General features: G+C 63.2%; 5 protein-coding genes across 7 annotated transcripts; 3 read left to right on the top strand and 2 right to left on the bottom strand.

Moving 5' to 3' along the window:
* Nucleotides 1–1,828: 1,828 nt before the first annotated feature.
* Nucleotides 1,829–5,393, bottom strand: USHBP1 (USH1 protein network component harmonin binding protein 1). The gene is made up of 14 exons (XM_042836287.1): nt 5,272–5,393; nt 4,854–5,127; nt 4,640–4,749; nt 4,382–4,567; nt 4,211–4,312; nt 4,001–4,131; nt 3,777–3,917; nt 3,608–3,690; nt 3,262–3,382; nt 2,952–3,186; nt 2,707–2,883; nt 2,545–2,627; nt 2,346–2,468; nt 1,829–2,028 (listed from the first exon to the last, which is right to left on the bottom strand). Exons 1-14 carry the CDS (start codon nt 5,278–5,280, stop codon nt 1,857–1,859), a joined length of 1,947 nt encoding a protein of 648 aa, XP_042692221.1. The 5' UTR covers nt 5,281–5,393; the 3' UTR covers nt 1,829–1,856.
* Nucleotides 5,394–5,806: 413 nt separating this feature from the next.
* On the top strand, nt 5,807–8,339 carry BABAM1 (BRISC and BRCA1 A complex member 1). Of its 3 annotated transcripts, none has more exons than XM_042836281.1 (9): nt 5,807–5,866; nt 6,360–6,665; nt 6,738–6,796; nt 6,893–7,013; nt 7,172–7,250; nt 7,507–7,531; nt 7,666–7,795; nt 7,889–7,975; nt 8,047–8,339. In XM_042836281.1, the coding sequence occupies exons 2-9, from the start codon at nt 6,369–6,371 to the stop codon at nt 8,245–8,247; spliced, it is 999 nt and encodes a 332-aa protein (XP_042692215.1). In that variant the 5' UTR covers nt 5,807–5,866; nt 6,360–6,368; the 3' UTR covers nt 8,248–8,339. The 3 variants fall into 3 exon arrangements, with proteins under 3 accessions (XP_042692215.1, XP_042692214.1, XP_042692216.1); XM_042836280.1 differs by having other exon boundaries at nt 5,848–5,866; nt 6,345–6,665; XM_042836282.1 differs by lacking the exon at nt 5,807–5,866 and having other exon boundaries at nt 6,213–6,665.
* A 245-nt stretch (nt 8,340–8,584) lies between these two features.
* On the top strand, nt 8,585–12,566 carry ANKLE1 (ankyrin repeat and LEM domain containing 1). The gene is made up of 8 exons (XM_042836286.1): nt 8,585–8,886; nt 9,113–9,265; nt 9,352–9,457; nt 9,536–11,072; nt 11,147–11,309; nt 11,403–11,562; nt 11,636–11,765; nt 12,394–12,566. The coding sequence occupies exons 1-8, from the start codon at nt 8,585–8,587 to the stop codon at nt 12,564–12,566; spliced, it is 2,724 nt and encodes a 907-aa protein (XP_042692220.1).
* Nucleotides 12,567–13,822: 1,256 nt separating this feature from the next.
* ABHD8 (abhydrolase domain containing 8) lies at nt 13,823–20,192 on the bottom strand. The gene is made up of 5 exons (XM_042836284.1): nt 19,924–20,192; nt 15,011–15,776; nt 14,417–14,587; nt 14,076–14,292; nt 13,823–14,004 (listed from the first exon to the last, which is right to left on the bottom strand). The coding sequence occupies exons 2-5, from the start codon at nt 15,766–15,768 to the stop codon at nt 13,855–13,857; spliced, it is 1,296 nt and encodes a 431-aa protein (XP_042692218.1). The 5' UTR covers nt 15,769–15,776; nt 19,924–20,192; the 3' UTR covers nt 13,823–13,854.
* A 1,014-nt stretch (nt 20,193–21,206) lies between these two features.
* MRPL34 (mitochondrial ribosomal protein L34) lies at nt 21,207–22,489 on the top strand. The gene is made up of 2 exons (XM_042836283.1): nt 21,207–21,288; nt 21,890–22,489. Exons 1-2 carry the CDS (start codon nt 21,242–21,244, stop codon nt 22,197–22,199), a joined length of 357 nt encoding a protein of 118 aa, XP_042692217.1. The 5' UTR covers nt 21,207–21,241; the 3' UTR covers nt 22,200–22,489.
* Nucleotides 22,490–23,142: the final 653 nt, after the last annotated feature.

Below are 23,142 nucleotides of genomic sequence, written 5' to 3'. Positions count from 1 at the left end.
TGCAGCCCTACAAGTGCAGAACGCCAGCTCCGCTCCTTCCTCTGCTCTCAGCCCATCTCCTGCCCCGTTCCCCCCACCCCAGGCTGCGTGCAGAGCGGTGCTGCCATGAGGAGAGGTCGCAGGGCTCCGTATCTCCACAGCCCCACTGGATCTGGCTGCAGGTCTACACCTGTGACTACACATGGAGTGTGCTCCTGCACGCACGTGGAGTCCCACTCCCCCCAACCCTTCATAGAGAGGCAGTTTTGCCCTCCAGCCCTATGCTGGGAGACCTCATCCCCTCCTCACCCCCCAGCTGCCCCCCACCTCCCCCCAGCTGCTCCCACGTTGAAAGCCACTCCCTGCCCTGCATTCCTGGGGCTATCAGATCCCACACCCCCGGCCCCCACCCCGGCACTGCTGGACACTCCCTCCCCAGGGGCCAGGACTCGTTGCTCCCCCACCTCCTGCTGCACCCATGCTGCACCCAGCCCTGTGCCCCCCCCTTCCCCTCCCTGGCACAGCCTCCCACCCTATGCTCCGTGGGAATGGCCACAGCCCCACATTGGGTCCTGCTCTTGGGGTGTTGGGGCTTTGTGGGTGCCCTGGGCCTCCCGGCAGCACATGGGGAGCAGTTGAGGCATGGGGAGGACCTTGGGGTGGCTGTGTTGTGCAAACCACCGTTGAGCACGCAGAGGAATCGTGGGCAGCTGCAGGTTTGCAGGTGAAGCAATGGAGTCCTGCTGCCCCGTTCCTGGTAGCAGCTCTGGGGGCACTGGGGTTGGGGGGGTATCCCTGGGCTGGGGCTGTTTGTGCCCCCTCCTCCCAGCACCCGGGACATGAAAGCCACCAGAACGCCCCGACCCTTTCACCAGGCTCTCGGTGAAGCCTGACCCCGGCACAAAGCCCCCAGGAGAAACATTTGAATCTGAAAAGGGGTCTGAGCACGGAGCCCTGACCTTCAACCCGTGGGTCAGCCCATCCACACCACTGCCAGTGGCCCCCCCCCCCCGAACCCCCCGACGAAGCAGCCTTGTCCCAGCCGAGACAGCAGCCCTACAGCCCCCCTGTGCATCCCTACATCCCTGCATCCCTACCGTGCATCCCTGCCCTGCACTTCTGCATCCTTCCAGCTCTGTGTCCCTGCCATCCCCCTCCACGTCTTCAGAGTGCTGACAGCCCCACTCCTGCTCTTTTCCCCTAGCAGAACGTCTTCAAGGGATCTTTAGCAACATGGTCATCTATTATATGCTTATAAACATCTGTGCCCTACACTTCTGCCCCCTGCATCCCTGCCCAGAATCCTTATGTCCCCATGCCCCATCTCTGCCTGGAATCCTTTTATCCCCATACCCCGGCACCTTGGTGTCCCCGATTCCCCCCTTGCCGCCCACCCCACACCCCGTCTGCCCACCCGCCATCTGGATATCGATCTGCTGAGCCTTGAACTCCACAGCAGGACGTCCCCAGGGTGCTGCAGCCCTCCATCCCCCCCCTGCGGCCCCGTGCTTCGGTCTCCCCAGCGCCCCACACATCCCACAGCCCCACACGCATCTTCACCCCACGCTCACCCCACTTCTGCTGGGCTCTCATTGCTGCGGGGGACGCACAGCCGCCTCCAGCCCCGCTCCCCCCCCCCCCAGCCCCTGACCCCGTGCGGGGTCACTGCTCCTCTTCCTCCTGAATATGCATGGGGCCACCGCCGTCACCTTTGATCCCGCGTCAGGGCGAACGGAACGGCTTCATCTGGGGCCGCGGGAAGGGGGGGGGGGAACGGCTTTGTTACAGGGATGAGCCGACCCCACAGCCCCCCCATCCACCCCCAGTGCGGCCGAGCCACAGCCACGAGCACCAGTGCTTTATTGTCCCCTGCGTCCCTAAATGCAGGTCTCGCCGCCAGCCCTGCGCTGCTCCAAGGCCTGCAGCCGTCGTGCCAATGCCTGCATGCGCTGCGCCTGCTGCTGCTGCACGGCTCCTGCCCGTGCCTCCAGGTGCTGCAGCTGTGCTGCCTGCTTGTGCCGGGCGCTGCGGTACGCCAGGGCCAGAGCACTGTGGGGACAGCATCAGTGTGGGGTATGGGGATGGAGTGGGGGCACTGCGGGCTGTGGGGGCAGGCTGCGGTGGGTGCGTGGTGACAGAGTGCAGGCAGGGAGAGCGGAAAGGGAGACCGCGCTTTGCGGGAAGGGTGCTTTGCAGGAGGAGATCTTGCTTTGTGGGTGCGCAGGAAGGGACGGCACTTCTGGGGTGCGCAGGAGGGCGGAGAGTTTTGAGAGGGTGCAGGAAGAAACGGTGCTTTGGGGCACGCAGGGGGGACGTGCACCCAGGACATGCAGGAAAGCCCCATGGTTTAGGCTGCCCTTGCCCACCTGTGAGCATGGAAGGACTCTCTGGTGACGGCGATGCACTTCTCGTGCTGCACACGGCTGACAGCACTGCTCTGCTCCAGGGACAGCACCAGGGCCTGTGCTCGGGCGTGCAGCTGCTCGATGCTGTGGGACACACGCATGGCAGTGCCCGGCACAGCGCTGCAGTTAATGCAGCACACCCAGAGCTGTGGGCTCTCACCGTGCCAAAGCACGCTGCAGCTCCTGCGCCGTCCTCTCCGGGTCCGCAGGGCGCTGCAGTGCTGCTGCTCCCATCGGAGCATCCTGCAGAGAGCAGAGGGGGGCAGCAGTGTGTGTGTGGGGGGTCAGCACCGAGCAGCCCCTGGGACGCAAGGAGCCTCACCTCCTCGCTGCTGCTGGAGCTGCTGGAGGGGCTGTGAGCCCCCTGCTCCCGCTCCATGTGCTGCAGCACCAGGCGCAGCGCTGCCTCCCGTGGGCCCTGCGCAGCCACCAGCACTTCCAAGCCCCTCTTCTCCTTCTCTGCCAACTGCAGCCGCATCCTCAGCTCGGCCATGGCCTCCTGGCAGAGCAATGCTGTCACCATCACCTCCCGTCATCACCTCCCCCGGGGGACCTCGCTGTGCTCACCTTCAGCTCTGCGATCTCCCGCAGCAGCTCCGCTCTCTCTGGCCGCCTCCAGCCAGGCAGGAGGGCACGAGCATCCTGCAGAGCACGCTCAGCACGGGCACGGATGTCCTCACCACAGCGGGATGGGGCGCGGGTGGGCATGGGGACATGGCTCAGGGACACCTGCACGGCCGCCTGCTCGGCACGCAGCTGCCGGATGGCCTCACGCAGGGCCCCCTCCTCTGACCCGTGGGCGCTGTGTGGACAGGGATGAAGGGGCAGTGAGGTGGGCGTAGGGTGCTGGGACACCCTGGGGATGGGAATGGGGTACCTGTGCAGCCTGGGGCAGGAGCTGACCCCGCTGTCCTTCGGCTCTGCTTGGCCCGGGAGCTGCAGGCTCTGTGTGGGGCTGGGCCCACAGCCATGCTCTGCGCTCTGCTTCCCCATGGCTCCTGGGAATGGGATGGGTGGTGTGGCCACGGTGTGCTCAGTGTGCCAGCACCCAGGATGCCCGCATCCCCTCAGAATCCCCACAAAATCCCATTATATACCCCTGCACGCCTGCAGCATCCTCCCAATATCCTCCCGCCATCCCCTCAACACAGCCTCCTTCCTCCATGCCCCCACAGATGACCCTCAGCACCCCGACATCCCGCGTCCCCCAGGTTGGCACTCACCAGCATCGGGGCCGTGCCCATCCCTGCCCAGCTTCGCCCACATCCGTTCCAGCAGTGCAGCATAGGCGTCCACGCAGCGCTCACTGCACACAGAGGGGCTCAGCGCAGCACTGGGGCTGTTCCTCCCCCCCCCCCCCCCACCCCAACCCCATCCCTGCCCCGTCCCCACCTGCAGTGCAGTGCCAGGCGCAGCGCGCTGCTGCGTGACTCGTGCTGCCCCAGCACCATGCTGAGCCGCTCCGAATCGCTCTTGCAGTCGTGCAGGGCAGCCGAGAGCTGCTGGTTCACCTCCTTCAGCCTCTCCGTGTGCCTGTGCATCGCTGCCCGGTCAGCTCTGTGCCTCAGTTTCCCCACCAGAGGTGCTCAGCAGTTGCTGGGGTCGGGGGGACTCACCCCTGTAGCTGTTGCATCCTGTCCTCCAGCTCCTGGCTGGCACCTTCTGAGGGCAGGGGGGAGAGCGGGCTGTGGGGCTGAGCGCTTTGGTGCTGAGCTTCGTCGTAGCTCAGGAGGCAGCCAGACAAGTCCTGCAGAGGGGACAAGGAGAGCCCAGCACTGAGGGGGATCCCCTAAATGGAGCCCCATCCACCCTTGCCCCGCACTCACCTGGGGGTCCCCCAGTCTTGGAGCACTGCTGAGCCCCACGGCGTCACCCCCAGCACCACCCATTCCTTCCAGCCTGGCCAGAGCCTCCTGCAGCTCCCACACCTGTGTGAGCACAGCGCTGAACCCAAGGCCCAAACCGTGGGGCTCAGACCGGTGCTGCCCCACACCCACCTTCCCCTGCAGCCGCTCGCGCTCCCCCTGCAACGCCTGCAGTGCCTCCGTGGTGCGGCTCAGCTCCTCGTCGCGGTGCCCCAGCGCCTCCAGCAGCGCCGCGTTCCTCGCCGCCGCCTCCAGCAGCCCCTCTCCCCTCTCCAGGCCCTGCCACGTCCCCGCCACGCGCTGCAGCTCCTCCAGGCTCTGGAGGCACAAGGCCGTGGGGCAGTGCCCACACCCGTGGTGTCGGGGCTGTCCGTGGCCGCGCTGCCCCACCTGTGCCCACTCTGCTGGCGGTGCCGGCGTGCGCCGATGCCGGGAGATGACGGCGCGTTCCAGCGAGCTGACGGCGTGCTGCAGGGCAGCAAAGAGGTCGGGGCGGGGGGCTGGGGAGGGGGCGCGGGGTCAGCTCCTGGCGTGGCGCGGCACGCCGCACCGTGGCACAGCGCAGTGCGCCATGGCAAGGCATGGCACGGAGAGCTGCACCCACCTTCCTTCCCAGTGCCATCGAGCCCTTGAGGCTGCCGCCCATCGGGGCGGGGGCTGCTGGTGCACCCCGAGTGCTCTTCTTCCTCCTTATGGGGCAGATGCCGAGTGCTGTGGGGGTTTGTGCAGGCCAGCAGCGTGGTGATGTGCTGCTCATCCCCTGCCGCAGCTGGGTCCTCATCTTCATCCTTGTCCTCGTCCTCATCCCTGCCCTTGTCCTCGTCCAGCCGCTCGCTTGCAAGGCGCAGTGGGGAGGAGGGGCTCTGCCCAGCCTGGCCCTGGGGGTCAAAACATGCAGAGGGGGTGCCTGTGTGGTTGGGGTGCAGTGAGGCTGCCGCCGGATGCAGTTTGGCAGAGATGGGGACAAAAAATGAGCTCTGGGGACATGAAGCACCCTGTGCCCTCTGGGTCACCCCACTCGCCTCCTCCATCCCTTGTCGCCTTCCAGCACCCGGCCCCACAGTTCAGCCCCACAGCTTGGCCCCACAGTGACCGGATCCCGCAATGACCGGATCCTGCTGCTGGTGGGGCCCCGCGGGGCCGCCCCTGGCCTTGGCCACTCTGTGTTCCTGCTGAGATTTCCTCTTCCTCAGCAGCCCCGCTGCATCCTGCACTTAACTGTTGCGCTGCCCTGCGCCGGGTGACGGCCATCCTGGGGGGCTCTGGGGACCCCATCCCCACCCCATCGCCCCGCTCTGCCCCACGCCGGGCCTCCCGTGCACGTGGCTGCCCATGGAGCCAGCTGTGAGCACCACTCTGCCCACTGTCCTTGAGTGCAGGAGGATTTGCATGAGTGCAGGACGGTGCGCACGGATTTTTGGGGGTGCAGGAGGCTGCGCGCGTGGGTATTTGGAGTGCAGGGGCTGTTGCACGGCGGTGCACACGTGTTCGGGGTGCGGTGCGCGCCCGGGTGACGCCACGTGTCAGCAGCGCCCGGAGAACTACAACTCCCAGCAGCCCCTGCGAGGGGGGGCACTTCCGGGTTGCGCCGAGCGGGGCTCGGGCGGCCGAGAGCGGGTGAGAGCGCGGAGGGGCTGCGCGGGGATGAGGGGCAGCGGGGGGGGTTGGGGTCCGTGTGTGCCGGGGGGGGGGGGGGGGGGGGCGGTCGGGAGGGGCCCCCCCGCCCCGGGGGTGCGTGGAACGGGAGGGAGAGGGGTGGGGGTGAATGGGGCGAGGGGGTGTGCAGAGTGCGGGGTGTCGGAGGAGAGGGTGCACAAAGCTGGGGGTGCACGGGTGTGGGGTGCACGGAGCTGGGGGTGCACGGAGCTGGGGGTGCACGGAGCTGGGGTGCACAGAGCAGAGTATGCGTGGGGTACGGAGTGCACAGAACGAGGAGTTTGTGGTTGTGGGGTGCGCGGAGCAGGGGGTGCCTGGGGATTGGGTCACACGGTATGCATGGGGTATGGGGTGCACTGAGCAAAGGGTGCACAGCATGAAGAGAGCACGGATACGGGGTGCACAGAGCTGGGGTGCAATGATCCCCCGCCCCTCACAGCCCCCTCCTCCCCAGCTCGGTGCCATGGAGCGCAGCTGCGGGATGGACACGTCTGGGCCGGGCAGTGCTGCTGAGGAGGAGGAGGAAAAAGCTCCGGAGCAGCGGCCCCGCACTCGCTCCAACCCTGAAGGTGCTGAGGATCGGGCATTGAGCGCTCAGAGCAGTGTGGGCAACCGCAGTGAGGGCGAGGGGGAGGCGGCCAGCAGTGAGGACAGCCCCCAGGGCACCGCAGCCCCCGATGGCACCGCCTGGCCCGGCCCTGCACACCCCCCTCCCGAGGTGCAGGTGAAAACGCCGAGGGTGAACTGCCCTGAGAAGGTGGTGAGTGCGTGGTTCTGGGGGGGGGGGGCTCGGTTGTGGGGTGCAGGGCTCAGCCATGGGGGTCTCACCCAGATCATCTGCCTGGATCTGGCTGAGGAGATGGCTCTACCCAAGCTGGAGTCGTTTAATGGGTGAGTGAGTGGTGGGGCTGGTGTGGGGAAGGGGTGAGAGGGGGGGACCCTGCTGAGCGCTGTGCCCCCCCCTCCCCTCCCCAACATTCTTGACAGCTCCAAGACCAACGCACTGAACATCTCGCAGAAGATGATTGAGATGTTTGTGAGGACGAAGCACAAGATTGACAAGAGCCACGAGTTTGCACTGGTGGTGGTGAACAATGATGCCACGTGGGTGAGTGGGGATGGGGTGGGATGGGGCGGGATGGGGATGGGGATGGGGATGGGGATGGGGATGGGGATGGAATGGGGTGGGGATGGAATGGGATGGGATGGGGTGGGGATGAAATGGGGATGGGGATGGCTCTGTGACCCTCACCTGCCCCCTCCCAGCTTTCAGGGTTCACCTCGGACCCCCGTGAGGTCTGCAGCTGCCTCTACGACCTGGAGACCGTCATCTGCAAGTCCTTCAGTATCCGCTGATACTGGGGCAGGAAGGGGTCTCAGTCCATTCTTGCAGAGGGCAGAGACCCATGGTGCCCCTGGTGCAGCCTGGTGTGCCATGGGTGTGATGCCAGCTCCTCCACAGCCACCAAATGGCATTTCTGGAGGTTTTGCCCCCAGTTTTGTCCCATTCTGCTGCATCACTGGTGCGCGTTGGGTTTGGTTATGGGGGTGGGGGGGTGGGGGCTCTGTGTGCCAGCATTGCTCCTTACCTCACACCGCAGATCTGGATGGGCTCTTCAACCTCATGTGAGTCCATACAGCTGGGGGGGCGGCGCTGGGGGGGTCAGGGCTGGAATCTCCCAGTGCAGAGCAGCCCCTGGGGGGTGTTACTGGGGCGGGGGGCGCATTGCATGGCGCTCAGTCCCAGCATGGCATCACAGCCAGCAGAAGATCGAGCTGCCGGTGACGGACAACGTGCAGACCATCCCGCCACCCTACGTGGTGCGCACCATCCTGGTGCTCGGCCGCCCCGGCTGCCAGCCCCAGTTCTCTGTGTCGGAGCAGATGAAGGTAAGGAACCCCCCCCCTCCTCACCCCCCTGGGCTGAACACCAATTTCTGCACGCTGGTGCATGCGGAGCCGTGCTCGCTTCTCCCCCTGCAGAAGATGCTGCAGTGCCCTTATTTCTTCTTCGACGTCGTCTACATCCACAATGGGGCGGAGGAGAAGGAGGATGAGACCAGCTGGAAGGTATGCATGGAAGGGGTGGGGGGAGACAGCGCTGTGCCACCCCCCTGCTGCTCATATCCTTTGCCCCGCAGGAGCTGTATGCCTTCTTTGGCAGCTTGGACACCAAGGGCACCAACTACAGGTATGAGGTGACGCTGACAGGGCCAGCGGTGGAGCTGCACAACTGCATGGCCAAGCTGCTGGCGCATCCCCTGCAGAGACCCTTCCAGAGCCATGCAGCATACAGCCTGCTGGAGGGGGACGAGCCCCCCGAAGTGGAGGCCACCGTCTGATCTGGGGAAGGGCCACCCCACGGCCACCACACCATTGGATTTGGGTGCACGGCTGTGGAAACGGGGAAAAAAGAGATGTTTTCCTGCCTGGCTGTGGTGGTGGTGTGGTGGTTTCTGTACTGGAGATGTGAGGGAGGTGAGGACGCCCAGGGGGATGTGAAGGATGCTGTGGATGGCAGGGGATAGCCGGGGGCACAGGGCAGCGCTGGGGCTGCTGCTGGACGTGGTGAGGGGCTGGGAGGGGGGGGTTACTGGGAGGCACTGGGTGGTGACGATGCAGGGTAGTGGGAAGCATCGGGCAGTTCTGTGCACAGCGCTGCGCGGGGCACTGCGTGCAATGCTGGAGCGCGGCGCTGGGTGGCGCTGGTGCGGAGCGCTGGAGGCACCGGGCGGAAGTGGGGCGGGCAGCGGGCGCCGCAGCTCGGCACTTGTGGCCACGCCCCCTTCGTTCTCCCCCACATCCGGCGGAAGGGTGTGGCGGCCTCTGGCCGCCTCCTATTGGTCGCCTCGCCCGCCAATCAGCGGCGGCGCGCGGGGAATTCGAAGCTGGGAGGCGCGTGCGCAGGGCGGCATGAATGGCGCGGGGCGGCGCGGGGCGGCGGGGCGGCTGTGTGCGGCGCTGCGGGGCGGGCGCGAGGAGTAAGAGGGCATCGGGATGGGATGGGATGGGACGGGACGGGATGGGATGGGATGGGATGGGTCGGGTCAGGGGTCGAAGGTTGCACGGGGAAGGGTCGGGCGTTGCAGCAGCCCGGGCTTCGCGGCGGCGGCGTGGGCTTTGCAGCCCGGGCTGTCGCTTTGCCGTGTGGCCGAGGCTCGGGTGATGCTGCGGTAGGGGCGGTGACCCCGCGTTGTTCCCCCGCAGGGCGGTGGAGATCCTCCTGCGGCACGGGGCCGACCCCAATCTGCTGCTTTCAGGGGGGTTCGCCCCCATCCATCTGAGCGCTGCCGGGGGGTCCGGGGGAGGCGTGCGCTGCTTGCGGCTGCTGCTGCGCTATGGAGGGGACCCCAATGCCAGGTAACGGCCTTGGGGAGCTCGGCTCCGTTCTGCCGAGTGGGAGCGGAGCCCCCGAGAGGACGGCGGTGACGCCGGTACGGTGGTAGGGCTGCCGAGGGGCTCACGCCGCTGCACGTCGCTGCGTCCTGGGGGAGCTGCGGGTGCCTGGAGCTGCTGCTGCAGAACGGGGGGGACCCGGAGCTGCGGGACCAGGTTAGCGCTGGGGGCGGCGCCTCGGAGCCCTCCGTCCTTGGTGGGAGCGACACCAGCAGCGGTGTTCCTTCCCTGCAGGACGGGAAGCGAGCCATCGACCTGGCGCTGGAGCAGGGCCATGGGCTGTGCGTGCGGCTCCTGCGGGACTGGAGCCTCCCGGCCCCCCGGGGACTCCGGCGCTCACTGTCCTTCTTGTCCGAGGATTGCAGCGCTGCGGAGCTGCTGAGCAGCACTCGCGTGACCCAGCTGGAGGAGCCTGGGCTGGGGGGCAGCTGTCGGTTGGGGGAGCCCCCGTGCTGTGTTCAACCCTCCTTGGGTTCCTCCCTCACCCCAGGGTGTCTGGCTCTGCCTCTGCAGCCCCTGGCATCCAGCACACTGCTCTGGGCTGGGGGTGAGCATGAGGAGGTACCCCTAAAGGGAACGGGGGCGTGCAGCTCCTCCCTGCAGCCCACTGCTGGGGCCAGGAGCCCCCCCCAGCCCCTGCGCTGCAGCAGGGATTGTGGGGTGTTGGAAGCAGGAACCAGAGGCCATGACCTCCCTGGGGACGGCAGTGAGGATAGCGAGCATTTCCTCACTGCAGTGGAGATGTTGGAGCCCAGCAGGGCTGGGGTGTGCCCAGGAGAAGCCCCCTCCTCAGCAGGACCCTGTGAGCTGCCTGCCCAGAACCCCTCAGCTGCGGAGGAGCTGCCTGTGCTGTTCCAGGGCTGCAGCCTCGAGGGCTCCCCCCCCCGCAGCCTGGAGCTCCCTTGCAGCCCTGCTGTAGGGGATGTCACTTCACAGGGGCTGCAGCACCCCCAGTTCTGCCACGTCACCCCCCGCACCAAGAGCCGCCTTCAGGCCTCAGCAGCGAGGCTCAATGCTTCCTCCTCCTCCTCCTCCTCTCTTTTTGATGCCAGCCTGGAGAAGCCCCGCAGGCCCCCCCGGATCAGAGCACCCAGGGGCGTCCCCGGCGACCCTGCCACCACCCCAGGGCACTGTGTTGCCCTCGGTGGTGAGGATGTGTCTGGTGGGGATGCAGAAAGCACAGGGTCCTCAGATGACACCCAGATCCTCCCCAGGACCCCCAGCCAGCCCCTGGGGACCAGCAGCTCCAGCCCCACAGTGCTGCTAGCTCCTGGGGATCACGGCTGTGCCCAGAACCCTCTGTCGGGTGCTGAGGGATCCCTCAGCCCTACTGTGCTGCTGGGTCCTGGGGATCCCAGCCACCCCCAGGACTCCCCATCAGATGCCCAGTGTTCTCCCAGCCCCACAGTGCTGCCGGCTCCTGGGGGCAGTGACAACCTCCAGGATTCCCCATCACGTGTTCAGAACTCCACTCCTGCCACTGACCCCAGGATCCCGGAGCCAAGGACCCCACCGATGCCGTGCTCGCCTGCGGACCGCAGTCCCCACCAGCCCGTGGATCCCGACGGATGCCCGCCCTCTGAGTGGCACAGTCCCAGTGCTGAGACCACCGGCCCTGGGGACGGGGACCAAGTGCAGTCCCTGCGGGTGCTCTCAGATGAAGCACTCCTCCGGCGGCTGCGGGCGCTGGGCTACGACCCAGGACCCATCACAGTGCTCACCCGGCGCGTGTACCTGCGGCGCTTGGAGGAGCTGAGCCGCAGCCCGGCAGGTGAATCCTGGGGACCTCCATCCCCGTAGTGCTGGGGGGGCTCAGGATGACCCCAATCCCCCCCCCCCTTCCAGGGCACAGCCCTGAGCTGACAGATGCACTACGCACCGGCCGTATCCCCAACTGCACCGAGGATGAGACGGTGTTGGCACAGCAATTCGACCGCCCCGACCGGAGCCGGCATTGGCGCGAGGGGCTGCTCAAAGCCAGCTTCAACTACCTCCTGCTCGACCCCAGGTAGGGCTGTGCCGCCTCTTGGGTCGCCCCTGAGGCTGGGAACCCGACATCTGGAGGTTCTTTGTGCCCCCGGGGTGGGATTTGCACCCCCAGGACCACGCAGGAGCTCCCATTGCGCTGCCACCGCCTGAGCCCCACGGAGTGCTTCAGGACCTTCGTTGATGCCATCTTCTATGTGGGGAAAGGAACGCGTGCCCGGCCCTACAGCCACCTCGCCGAGGCTGTGACCCAGCACCGCATGGGGACAAGGAAGGTGGGATGGGGTGGGTGTGGGGTGGATCGCATGGGAAAGGAGGAGGCTTTATGGGCACGGGGCTGTCCCACAGGGCTGTCCCAAGGTGCGGCGCATCCTGGAGATCTGGGCAAGTGGGATGGGTGTCATCTCTCTGCACTGCTTCCAGAGCAGCGTGCCGGCTGAGGCGTACACGAGGGAGGGCTGCTTGCTGGAGGCCCTGGGTGAGCGGGGGATGGGGGTTTGTGAGGGCTGGTCCCCCCTCGTGTATGGCAGCAGGGGGATGCAGCCCGTCCTGGCACACATGGAGAGATTCCATGGAGAGAGGGGAGATTCAGGCTGGACATTGGGAAGTATTACTTTTCAGAAAGGGTGGTCAGGCACTGGAATGGACTGCCAAGGCAGGTGGTGGAGTCACCGATCCTTGGGGTGTTCAAGGAAAGGCTGGATGTTGTGTGGAGGGACGTGGTTTAGTGGGAGCTATTGGGAATAGGTGAACGGTTGGACTGGATGAGCTTTTAGGTCTTTTCCGACCTTGGTGATTCTATGATTCTATGAGAGCTGGGGGTCCCTGGATAGCAACACAAGGTTTGGGTACAATGCCCCAAACTGATCTCCTGCGGGGAAAAGATGGGTTGGAGCAGCTGTTAATGGGACCCCATGGGTGCTAACGGGGGGGTTTGTCACTATAGGGACGTAGGTGCTAAGGGGGGACCTCAGGGGCCACAGGCGCTAAAGGGAATCCCAACCTCATGGGGCTGCGGGTGCTAATGGGGACCTTACAGCCATGCGGGTGCTCACGGGGACCCCACGGCAAGCGCGGTGTGGGAGCTGTGTGCGCTGACCCCGCAGGGCTGCGTGCCGTCACCAACCAGAGGAAGGGGAACTGCTATGGCGTGGCAGCCAGCTGGTCCCCGGCACGGCGCCAGCGCCTGGGCGTCCACATGCTGCACAGGGCAATGCGCATCTTCCTGGCCGAGGGCGAGCGGCAGTTGCGGCCAGCCGACATCCAGGCTGGGCGCTGAGCCCCCCTCCAAGGCCTGGAGGCACCCCCTGCTCTTCCCGAGGAGGCGGAGGGCTGCGTGCCTGGTTTTTTGTTTTACGTCGTGAAGGATGACGAGAATGTTTCTATTTATTTTCTCTCTACCCCTAAGTGGTGATGAGTAAATGGCTGCAACAGCTCAGAGCCGCGCCTGCTGTCCGGCTTTGCGTCCCTGTGGTGGAGTTGGACGTGGCTGTAGATACAACACAGCTTTACATCATGGTGCGGGTTCTGCCTTTGTGCAAGCGATGGAGCGAGCGGCGCAGCCTGATGGGTGGGAGCTGCAACCCGTTGCCGATGGCAGCTCCTGGGCTGGGGGTACAGGGGAGCAGAGCCGTGATCTGGGCTTGGTGTGTGGAAATGCATCCGAACCCACGTGTTTGTGGTTAAAATTCTGCAGGGTGGGCATGGGTTGGTGCCAGGAGAGGGGGTGGGGGGTGGGTTACGTATGGCACCTGTCACACGTGGTCCCTGCTGCGCTGGCACCAGCTCCTCTTCATTGCACGGTTTTGGGGGCCCAGGGGGACAAGAAGGGTTTTGCACCCACCCAGGGGACGAGGTTCCATTGGGCAAGCAGGCCTGGCTGTGTCTTTGGTTTAGATGGGGGAAATAAGGGGAGAAAACAAAGAGGGGAGCGGCTCTGCTCTTTGTGGTGAGGGGAGGCTGCAGCCATCCCCATGTGAGGGTCAGGGGCAGGGGAGCAGCCGTGCCCACCCAGGAGCCCCGGCGCAGTGGGACGGGGGCTGAGCAGAAGCCGGAGCTGCAGGACCTGAAGCAGTGGTTTGTTTGGGGACACGACTGCACGAACGGTGGCACTGGGGGAGAGCTCAGCTCTGGCCTCATCGGCCCCCACCACAGCTTAGAAAGGCAAATCCCACTTGGCTTCCCCTAAAGCAATCCCGACTCAGCTCCGTGCCACCAGATGCCAGGGTCACCCCCTGCACGACCCCCTCCGCTCCGGGAGCGGTGTCCCCACAGTGTCCTCGCTCTGCCCCCAAGGGGTCACTGCGTGAAGAATAGAATACTACAACAAAACAGGATGAAGGCGCTCCAGCAGCTGCCACAGGACCGGGTCTGCCGTGTTCCCAACGCCGGCCCTGCACGCCCGTGCCCGGGGGGAGCCTCCGTGCTCCTCTGCCCGCCCGCGGCCCGGGAACAAAACCAGCTCCATGCCTGGCAAGGCCGGCTGCGCCCCGCTGCGCCCACAAACCCCTCCGTGCTCCCCAGCATCTCTCCCATCGGAGCAGCCCGGTCACCGCGTCCCTGCCACCTTATTTCTTCTCTCCTTGCCCGTCCCCAGCTGGCGTTTCGGGCTCCCACAGGACGAATTCGTGGAGCAGGGTGTTCACGGTCTCGGGGCACTCCATCATCACCATGTGGCTGCCCTCGTCGATCACCTTCAGGAAAGCGATCAGCAGGATCTGGAAGGGGAAATGTGTCAGTGCTGGGCCGCCGGCACCAGGAGGAGCCCTCAGCCCCGCTGTTCCCGTACCTCTGCCATGCGCTGGTCCTCCTCCACCGGCACAAACTTGTCGTGCATGCCGTGCACCAGCAGCACGGGCACGGCCAGCTCGGCGTGGTACACCTCGTCACCCTCTGGCCAGTACTGCCCGCTCATCATAGCACGCAGCACGAAGGAGGAGACGTTGAAAGCGTTGCCTTCCTTCAGCAGCTGCTTCTCTTTGGCACCCTGGCGGGCAAAGCCAGCCCTGCGGGATGTGGAAGGGATTAGCATAGCGTGGAGGCACCGGTGCTGTGCCTGCCCGTGCTGGGGATCCCCAGGCTGGCAGCGCACTCAGGGCTGAGCTTGCTGGGGACGGCAGTGGAACTCACTTGAGGAAGCTCCAGGCCAGGCATGGGGACAGGCAGTGCAGCACGCAGGTGGGCATGTTGAAGATGGAGCACAGGCTGGGCTCCAGCGCCGTCGGGCCCCCTCCGTTGATCATGATCACTTTATGCACCAGGTCGGGATACTCGTGGGCTAGGAAGGTGCAGAAGGAGACCCTGCAGGGGCAGACAGCAAAGTGGGAGCTGCAGTGAGGACGGTGAGTGTCAAACACTGCGCATGAAGCCACTGGGATATCGCCAGCACCCACAGAGCAGTGCAGCCACGCCGCAGGCTGCATCCTGCTTGTCACCGATCTAATCCAGCTCCCTCTGCGCTGCTTAGCCCCCATCTAATTGACTTTCTCAGACTTACTCTATTTATAGGCTGAACACCGCCAGCTTCCTTGCTGGCCCATGCTCAGGGTGCTGGGATTAGCTGGGCCCAGAGCTGGGCACCGAGGGGACGGAGGGGATCAGAGCTGGAGATAACGTGAGGGCTGGAAACCCCACACCATCCTCTGCTCCTCAGCCCCGCAGGGCAGGATTTATCCAGCCACAGAGAGGATGGCAATGGGACGAGCGCTCCCCCGTGCCCCTTACCCATACGAGTGCCCTATCAGGATGTTCCTCTTCTTGGCGTAGCGCTTGAAGACGGCCCTCATGTCCTCAGCCAGCGCATAGAAGGTGTAGGCAGCAGCGATCTGCGGGGCTGAGCTGCAGCCGTGGCCGGCCAGGTCAGGAGCCACCACCTCGTAGCCCAGCTTGGTGAAGAAGTCCAGCTGCTCCTTCCAGATATCCAGCGAGCCGCCCACGCCGTGGATGAAGAACAGGACCACGTCACCGTGGGTCCCTTTGCAGCTCGTGATCTGCTTCTTGCAGTCGATGTTGATGACTTTCTTGGGCTTACGCTTCCGACGCTTGCCGGCCGCGGCATCTCGCGCACCAGATCCCGGCGTGCCGCAGCCCGGCGTGGCGGCAGAGCCCTGCACCGGGCCTTGGCCAGCCAGCTCCGACAGCTCCAGCTCCACGGTGCTGCTGGGCTCGGCCGAGCCGTTGGAGCAGTGCAGGATTTCGGAGCGCACGGCGTCCCCCAGGTTCTCGATCACCAGCTGCCCGTTGCGGTACAGCGTGATCCTGCGCTTGCAGTGCACCGTGCCTCTCTCTGCAGCCCTGGGCTCCTCGGGGGGCTCGGCAGGCGGGTGGCTCGGAGCGCTGTGCCGCACCCGCAGGATCCTGCCTGGCTTCACCTCCAGGAAGCTGTAGCCATTGCTGGACTCAACGCTGTCCAGCGGCCCCACGGCGTTGGTCGTTTTGCCCATCAGGCAGCAGAGGAAGCCCTCGGTGATGCTGTTCAGCATTATGCTCCCTGTGTGAGGAAGCAGAAGGAGGTTAGGGCGGCATGCAGCGGGGCGGAGCTGCTGCTGGAGCTGCTTTGGGGTGTCCCCAGTGCTCCCCGTGTGCACAGCCCTCCCCACAGCCCCCCACCTCCCTTCGCGGCTGGTCGGAGGTGGAACCGAGGGAATCAAACGCCCAAGGAAAAGCCCATTGAAAATGACGTTTCTGGCACCAAATGTGGGGCTGAGGGGAGACTCAGCTATGAAAATGCATTATTTATACTGATTAAATGTGTGTGTGTAGCTCCCGTCCAAACCACCACCACAACCAGGGAGAGACGCAAATCGAGGGACTGAGGTTGGGTGTTTTGAGTTAGAGGCATTCCACATAGCGACGCCGAGCACAGGAACCTGGGGGAGAGGCAGATATCCAGCTGGGAGGGTGGGCAGCCCCCCTCCCCACGGTGGGATGGGGGGAGGCCGTGGGGCTGGGGTACCACAGCACAGTCCCTCTGGCCCCAGTGCTGGCCCAGCCCGTGCTGTGTGCTCTTCCAGAGGTGCTCGGCCCGTTTCTGAGCTCAGGGGGCACTTGGAGCACTGGGGACGTTCCCGCCCCCCCCCCCCCCCCCTTCCACCAGGCCGATGCACATTTATTATGGATGCAGCTCTGTACGTTGAATTATTGATGCTGAGGATCTGCTCAGCAAAGCGATTCACAGTGGGGACCGGGGGGATCCAGCAGACCCCCCAGCAACGGCTGCAGTTACAGAGCAGAAACCCCCAGGGATGGAGGGGAAGGAAGAACGCGTTCCCAAGGGGAATTAAACACCACCATCCCCGCTGCAGCCTGCTTAACTCCCCCAGCAACCGCTCAGAGCACACAGCACTGCAGCAGCAATGCTGGCAGCGCACAAGAAGGAATCAGCAAAACAAAACCCGGTCTGGAGGCTGCCTGGGCTCAGGGCTCTGCCTGCAGCTTTGGTAATTGAATGCGTTTGGAGCTCGGCTGCATCCTGCTCAGAGCTCCCTGCAGCCCCAGCGTGCACAGCCTGGTTCCCAGCAGCATTTCTGCATTAAGAGCAAAAGATCTCAAGGCCCTGGATGGGGAAGCTGAGTGCAGCCCTGGCAGGAGTGGAGCTGCCCAGTGGAGCTGCTGGAGCTCCTGGCTGGAAGATCCCTGGTGGCTCTGTGCTGGGATGGAGAACAGCTCTGCTCTTCACCATGTCTTAAGCACCAGCTGGGTGCCAGGCTTGAGCTTTGCCCATTGGTCCCACTGCACTTCTGGAGCAGTAATGCTGGAAGAGCGCAGTCCAAAGCACCAAGAAACAGGGGCAGGTGGAGAACTGAGGAGAGTGGATTTGGTGGCAGGGGCAGAAGTGCAGCTGTGGGATCCAGCTGCTGTCCTGCTGGATCCCATTGCGCTCAGCCTGCAGCACCCAGGCACCCCGGCATGCCTTCCAACTCTGATTTCCATGGAGCCAGGATTTGCCCTGCACCTCCATTTCACAGGGCACTAATGATCTCCGCGTGGATTATAAACAGGACTTCTGGCCAACCTGACTTGACATTGATTAACTTCGCAGGATTAACTCAATTAGTCCATCCTGTTCGTTTCCAGAATTGATTTGCTGGAAGGCTGTTGCACACAGGAGCTCTGCAGGCAGATCCAGGAACCCAGCTCGGCCCCTGGTCTGCTTTGGTGGAGGAGGAGGGGAGCAGCAGGGCAGGCTCTGTCCCTAACAGCAATGCATGGCTTGGAGCTCACAGCCTGAGACCTGGCAGCCCATGCTTTGGCTCTGGAGCTGTGAAAGCCCTGACTCAATCACGGCAGAGAGTGCAGCCCGGTGGGCAATGGAGGGGCAGGAGGGCTCTGCAGCGGGGCGGGGGGCAGAGAGTTGCCCGTCTCCCACCTCCCACCGCTCCGTCTGCCGCAACCAGAAACATCAAGGGACGTTCCCTCCCTCCGCCAGATGAAAGGGCTGCAAATGAAGCCAGATGGATGTGAAGAACTTAGTGAAGATGCTGGTAACCATGGCGATGAGCTGCTCTTCCTCTCTCCCTCCCTCCCCCCCCTCCCTTCATCCCAGCTACCTTCCAGTGCCGCCCCCAGCAGAGTGAGATTTCGGCACCACTTACATAAGGCCAGGCACAACACTGAGTCAGGCACGGCGCCAGGCCAGGAGCGTAGCAGAGCATCCCCAGAGGTTGGGGAGGGGCAGAGCATCACCATGAGCTGCTACCCATGCCTGTGTCACCCCAAAGTCACGGCTTCCCCTGGGAGATCTCTCCTATCGCAGCAGCAGAGGAGCGAAGGATGCTATAGCAGTGATGGAGGGAGGCTGATGTGCTGCCCGGCTCCAGGGCTCCGTGCCCCAAATGTGGGCATTGCTGCAGGATCCTCCAGCTCCAACCTCTGCTCCTCCTCCCTGCTTGCCGACAGCCCAGCTGGCAAAAACAACTTACTGACCTACTTTGGGCTGCGGAGCCTCTGATTTTACACAACTTGATGGCACCATGTCACAGCTGGAGAGAAATTGGACGCGATCCGACGTGCGGAGGGCAGAAAGCCTGACATGGTAGCGTGACAGGCAGCCATGTGGGACTGGCACGGAGCCTGTGGGGCAGGAGGAGGGCAAGGATGCTGCTGCGTTTCTCCATCATGGCACTGAACCTGTCCTTGCCAGAAGCCCTGGTAAACATTTGGCCCCAATTGCTGAGCCAAGAGCATCGCTACTGCAGGAGCTGATGGCTGTGGATGGCTTCTGCTCCCCCTGTGCCACAATGCTCCTGTAGCCCCACTGCTCAGCACCTCCAAGCCCTTCCAGCACACACAGCCCCGGGCCCCCGCAGGGAGCAGCAGGGATTCATATCTGCTAATTCCTCGCAGATCCTCAGAGGAGAGGTGCCAGAGACATGAGGAGGAGCGTGAGATGCGCTGCAGCCAGAATCCGACCTGCCATAATAATTTGTTCAGCTCTAATCCCTTCCCTCCGGGGCTCGCGAGTATTAATGATGACACACGACACTCTTGAGGAATGGGCCAATATCGTTATGCTCTTTCCATCCTCTCCCATTCATTCACTCTGCAAAGGGGAGAAATTACGGCATCGAGAAGCACGAAAAGACAACACCTGTTTAAGCACCAGCCTCAGATAACGCACAAGAAAACGTTGATGCCACTTCGGCCCTGCAAAGTAAACTTCCCTTTGGGGGAACCCAAAACAGCACTCGGGTGGGTGGAAAGGACCTGGGTTTATTGTTACACCCGGCTTGCTTGGCCTGATACAGCAGCAGCAGCTTTATCAGGGCATGCAGGAATAAGGGGTGAGGAACCAACCAGGCAGCCCTGAAACCCTCAGCACGCACAGCCTGAAGGGCCCTGTGTGCAGGGCTGTGCTGAGGGCCCTGCAGGATGCAAATGGCACCGAGTGGAGAAGCAGTGCTGCGGGGAAAGCACCTAGTGCACATAGAGCAGCCTGGAGCCAGGGCTGGCTGCCTGCCACACGTCTCTCTTTAGGAAGGAAGAAGACCTTGAGAAACAAAAGATTATGCAATGCACAGAGGAGTAACCTGCGTCTGACCTCTGTGGCTGACACACTGCCTCGCCCCCCCACCCCCAACCCTCCTGGATTTCCAGGGGGATCCTGCCAGCTCCCACTGCATCTCTGCAAAGCTGCCTCCAGTCCTTCAGCTGCAAATGTCCTACAGCCTCCAGGAGCAGCCTGGAGCATTGCAAGGAGCAGGAAGGAGAAAACCCTGCCCCCCTCCGCCGGGCAGCGATGCATGCAGGTGCCCCCCTCACTCTGCAACCGAAAAGCCGAGCAGATCTGCCACGCACATAGCAACAGCAGGTCTTCCTCCGGAGCCAGCAATCACTGACTGTAATTGCATCACAATGAGAAGCCGTCCCTAAGTTTTATCACCGGGCAGCTTCAACCCCGCGCTCAAAGCGCGCTCATAGCGCAGTGCTGTGACAGCACAAGCAGCCGTGCTGCTCAGCAGCTGCTGCCTCCCCTCGTCTCCCTGCAGCCCCATTCAAAGCCCTTCAGCTCTCAGCCTCCAAGCAGATCCTTTGGCCATTTTGCTCCCCGTGCAGAGCACCTTCCTCCCCTCTGCTGCAGCACATGCCCTGCATCACAGCTCCGAGCACCGCAAAGAGGGACGGAACGGCACGCTCACCTCATTTATTGACAGGGATTGTCGGGAGTCGAGGTTGCAAATGAAAGGCTTGCTCTCGCAGGAGGCAAAGGGAGAGAAGAGGAGATGCGAGGCAGCAGGAGCAGGATGCAGGAGCTGGCGGGCTGCTCAGCTGGTCGGCTCCTCTGATCACATTTTTTTGCCTGTGGTGGGAAGGATGGAGCAGTGCCTTCAGCTCAGCTCATCGGCTTTAGACTGCAATTTCTCCTTCCATCTTCTCCCCATGAGCCCCGGCGGAGCGAGGAGCTTCATACCCGAGCTCTGGGGCTTGGGGGTGCTATTTGTCCTTGTAGTCTACAGCCATAGAAAGCCCCTTAAATCCCTCCTAAGGAGGAGGGCTTTCTGCTTGACAGACAAGAGGACTTGCCAGTCAACGCTGAACCGAGCACACCGAGCTGCCCGCCCATGGAGGCCTGCCAGGAGCAGGGGGGCTGTGCAGGGGCTCTGGGCTTTGGCCCTTGCAGTGGGATGAGTTCTGGCTGCTGCTGGCTGCGGTGTTCCAGCTGAGACGGGGTTTTCCTCCATCAGCACAGTGCCTGTGCCGTGCTGTGACCAGGACTTGCTTTTAATCCCTGCCTTCGTCGCGCAGGAGAAGCCTTTTGCTGTTCTCTCACTGCTGTGGTCATTGTGGCTTCCCACAAGTGCAGCCGTGCCGTGAATGTGTCAGAGCTCAGCGCAGGGAGCACAGGCTCACAGCAGGCAGGGGCTGCGACACAACGACAAACAGAAAACAACAAATGTTTATCATGCATTCATTCATTTATTCGTTTATTTTCACATCCCTGGTTTGGGAGGAGCTGCGTTTATACCCCCTGTATGCGTGGGGCAGGCAGTGAGGGCGGTGAGGTCCGTCCTGGTGGTCCGTGAATCACCGTCAGCCCCCTCCTCCTGTCTGCCATTCATTCCCCTGCTCTGAAAAGGGCTGAAAACGGCATTCAGGAGCAGAACGGGCTGAGGAATCCTGCCTGCAGGTGCACAGTGCATGCGGCGCTGCTCTGTCCTGGGAGCAACCTCAGCAGCACAGTTTGGACAAGCGATAATGCAGCGTTTGGAGGAAGCACCGAACCGGGAGAAACGTTCAGGCCGAACCCCGAGGTCGTCGCCATGGTAACAGCGCTGCGTGCGCTGCCCCCTGCAGGACTACAAATCCCATCACCCCCCGCGGCCGTCACGTTATACGTAATGCCGTTCCCACCCAGCGCGCACGCGCCCTTTTTGCCGCCTGTGATTGGCCAAGCGGAGGGAGCCAATAGGGGGCGGCGTTGTTGGGAGGACGGTGCTGTCAGGCGGAGCAGAGGCGATGGCGGCCGCGCTGGGCCGCCTGTGGGAGCGGGCCGCTGGCGGCAGGTAATAGGCGGGACGGAGCGACGGGACCGAGAGGGGCGGGCAGGAGTCCCTTCTTCGGCGGGGTCGGCCCGCTCACTGCGGCCTTAAGTCCCTTGGTTTACCTCTCTGGAGCCTTCTCCAGACTGAAGAAGCCCAGCTCCCTTAGCCTGTGTTCACAGGGAGGCTGTTCGCACCCTCAGCGCTTTCGTGGCCCTCCTTTGGACCCGCGCAAAAAACTCCACAAACTTCCTGTGCTGGGGGCCCCGGGTCTGGATAAAGCCCTGTAGACAGGTCTTCACAAGGGCAGAACAGGGAGGGCGGTGCCTTCCTGCCCTGCTGCTGTTACCCCCCTGATGATGCAGTTCAGGATGCAGTTGGTTTTCTGGTTTGCAGGTGCGCACTGCTGGCTTATATCCAGCATTTTTGTCCACCGGGACCCTCAAGTGCTTCTCCATAGGGCTTCACACACTGGGTTCTCCCATTGTGTATACATATCTGGAATTGCCCTGACCCAAGTGCAACGTCTTGCACTTAACTTTGTTAAACCTTATTTGGTTCATATTAACCCACTTTGCAAATCTTTATTTATTTGTGTTCATTTATTTATTTTGCTTTTCCAAAGGCTTTTTCTGCTCCAGCAAGTTGCAGTCCATCCCTCCCAGCTCCGGTCAGTATCAGTCTTCACACGTTGCCGGGAGTTGCCTTTCAGCCACCTCTCCTTGAAGCCCACAGGCACCATCCCCTCCTTCACCAGCCCAGTGCCCTCCTGGAGCCATCAGCAGATCCGCACAAAAGCACGTGGGAATGAGTATCAGCCCAACAACCGCAAGCGCAAACGCACCCACGGCTGGATCAAACGCATCAGCACACCGGCTGGGATCGAGGTGATCCTCCGGCGCATGCTGAAAGGCAGGAAGTCTCTGACCCACTGAAGGTTTGGTGTGGGGTGAGCTGGAACAGAGCCCTGGAGCTGCTATGGGTTTGGAGCACCTCATCTTGAGTCCTTGTACTGAGAGAAGGGCTGTGATGGGCAGCAGTGACAGACTGCTCTTACCGTGTTGGAAGCGTGTGGGGAAGTGCACTGAGAGCGGCCTCCAAGGGCTTTGTTTGATGGCTGCTTTCTGCTTTTCTAATTGTGAGGTTGTTGCCACTTGTGTGTACAATTGTAAGATCACCTTGTGAAAACACAAGCATTAATTAAAGCCTAGCAACTTGCGCTGAACTCTCTTCAATAATTGGTGGTGCAGAGATAATAGGGAGAGGAAAGCCAGCTTGTTCACAGGTTTGCATACACTAGGGTGCCTCTGGAGGTGTGGAACAAGGGCTGATGGCAGAGAGAACTTTAGTTTACATTGGCCAAGTCCACAGTGTGTCTGCTCTGCTCTCCTATCTGTGGGAGGCGCTGAGAAGCGTGGAGGCCTTGGCAGCAGCTCTGGGCTAGAAGGGAGAGGGGAGCCCCACAAGTGTGCCTCAGAGCTGTGCTCATCTGCACCAGCCAAGGGAAGCTGCCAACGTTTGTTAGCAAATTACTCGTGAGTGGACTGAGAGCTCTGAGCAGGCCCAGAGGCAGGGCTTGGGATTTGTCTGGTGACGCTGCACGTGCGTTCCCAGCGCTGCTAATGAATTGCTTCGTTGCTAACACGTAATTAACAGTGCTTTCATTAACGAGAGCAGAGGAGAAACGCGACGCGCGGCAGCTCCGCGCGGACTACCGCTCCCGGCATGCCCCGCGGCCGGTGCCACATCCGGGTTCCTCCCACCCTCCTCCGCCTTCCGAGCGGCATTTCCTGCTTCAACCGAATCCCAGACTCCTCAGCGGTGCGCTGACTGACGACTGCGACGCCCAATAGGCGCTGGGCGGGGCGTTGCGCGGGC

This window comes from Centrocercus urophasianus, unplaced genomic scaffold (genome assembly GCF_019232065.1).
Source record: "Centrocercus urophasianus isolate 14NV4802_14NV808 unplaced genomic scaffold, USGS_Curo_1.0 seq_585, whole genome shotgun sequence".
Classification (NCBI taxonomy): domain Eukaryota; kingdom Metazoa; phylum Chordata; class Aves; order Galliformes; family Phasianidae; genus Centrocercus; species Centrocercus urophasianus.
The sequence above is the reverse complement of the archived record's forward strand: the minus strand, read 5'-3'. Positions and strand labels throughout refer to the sequence as shown.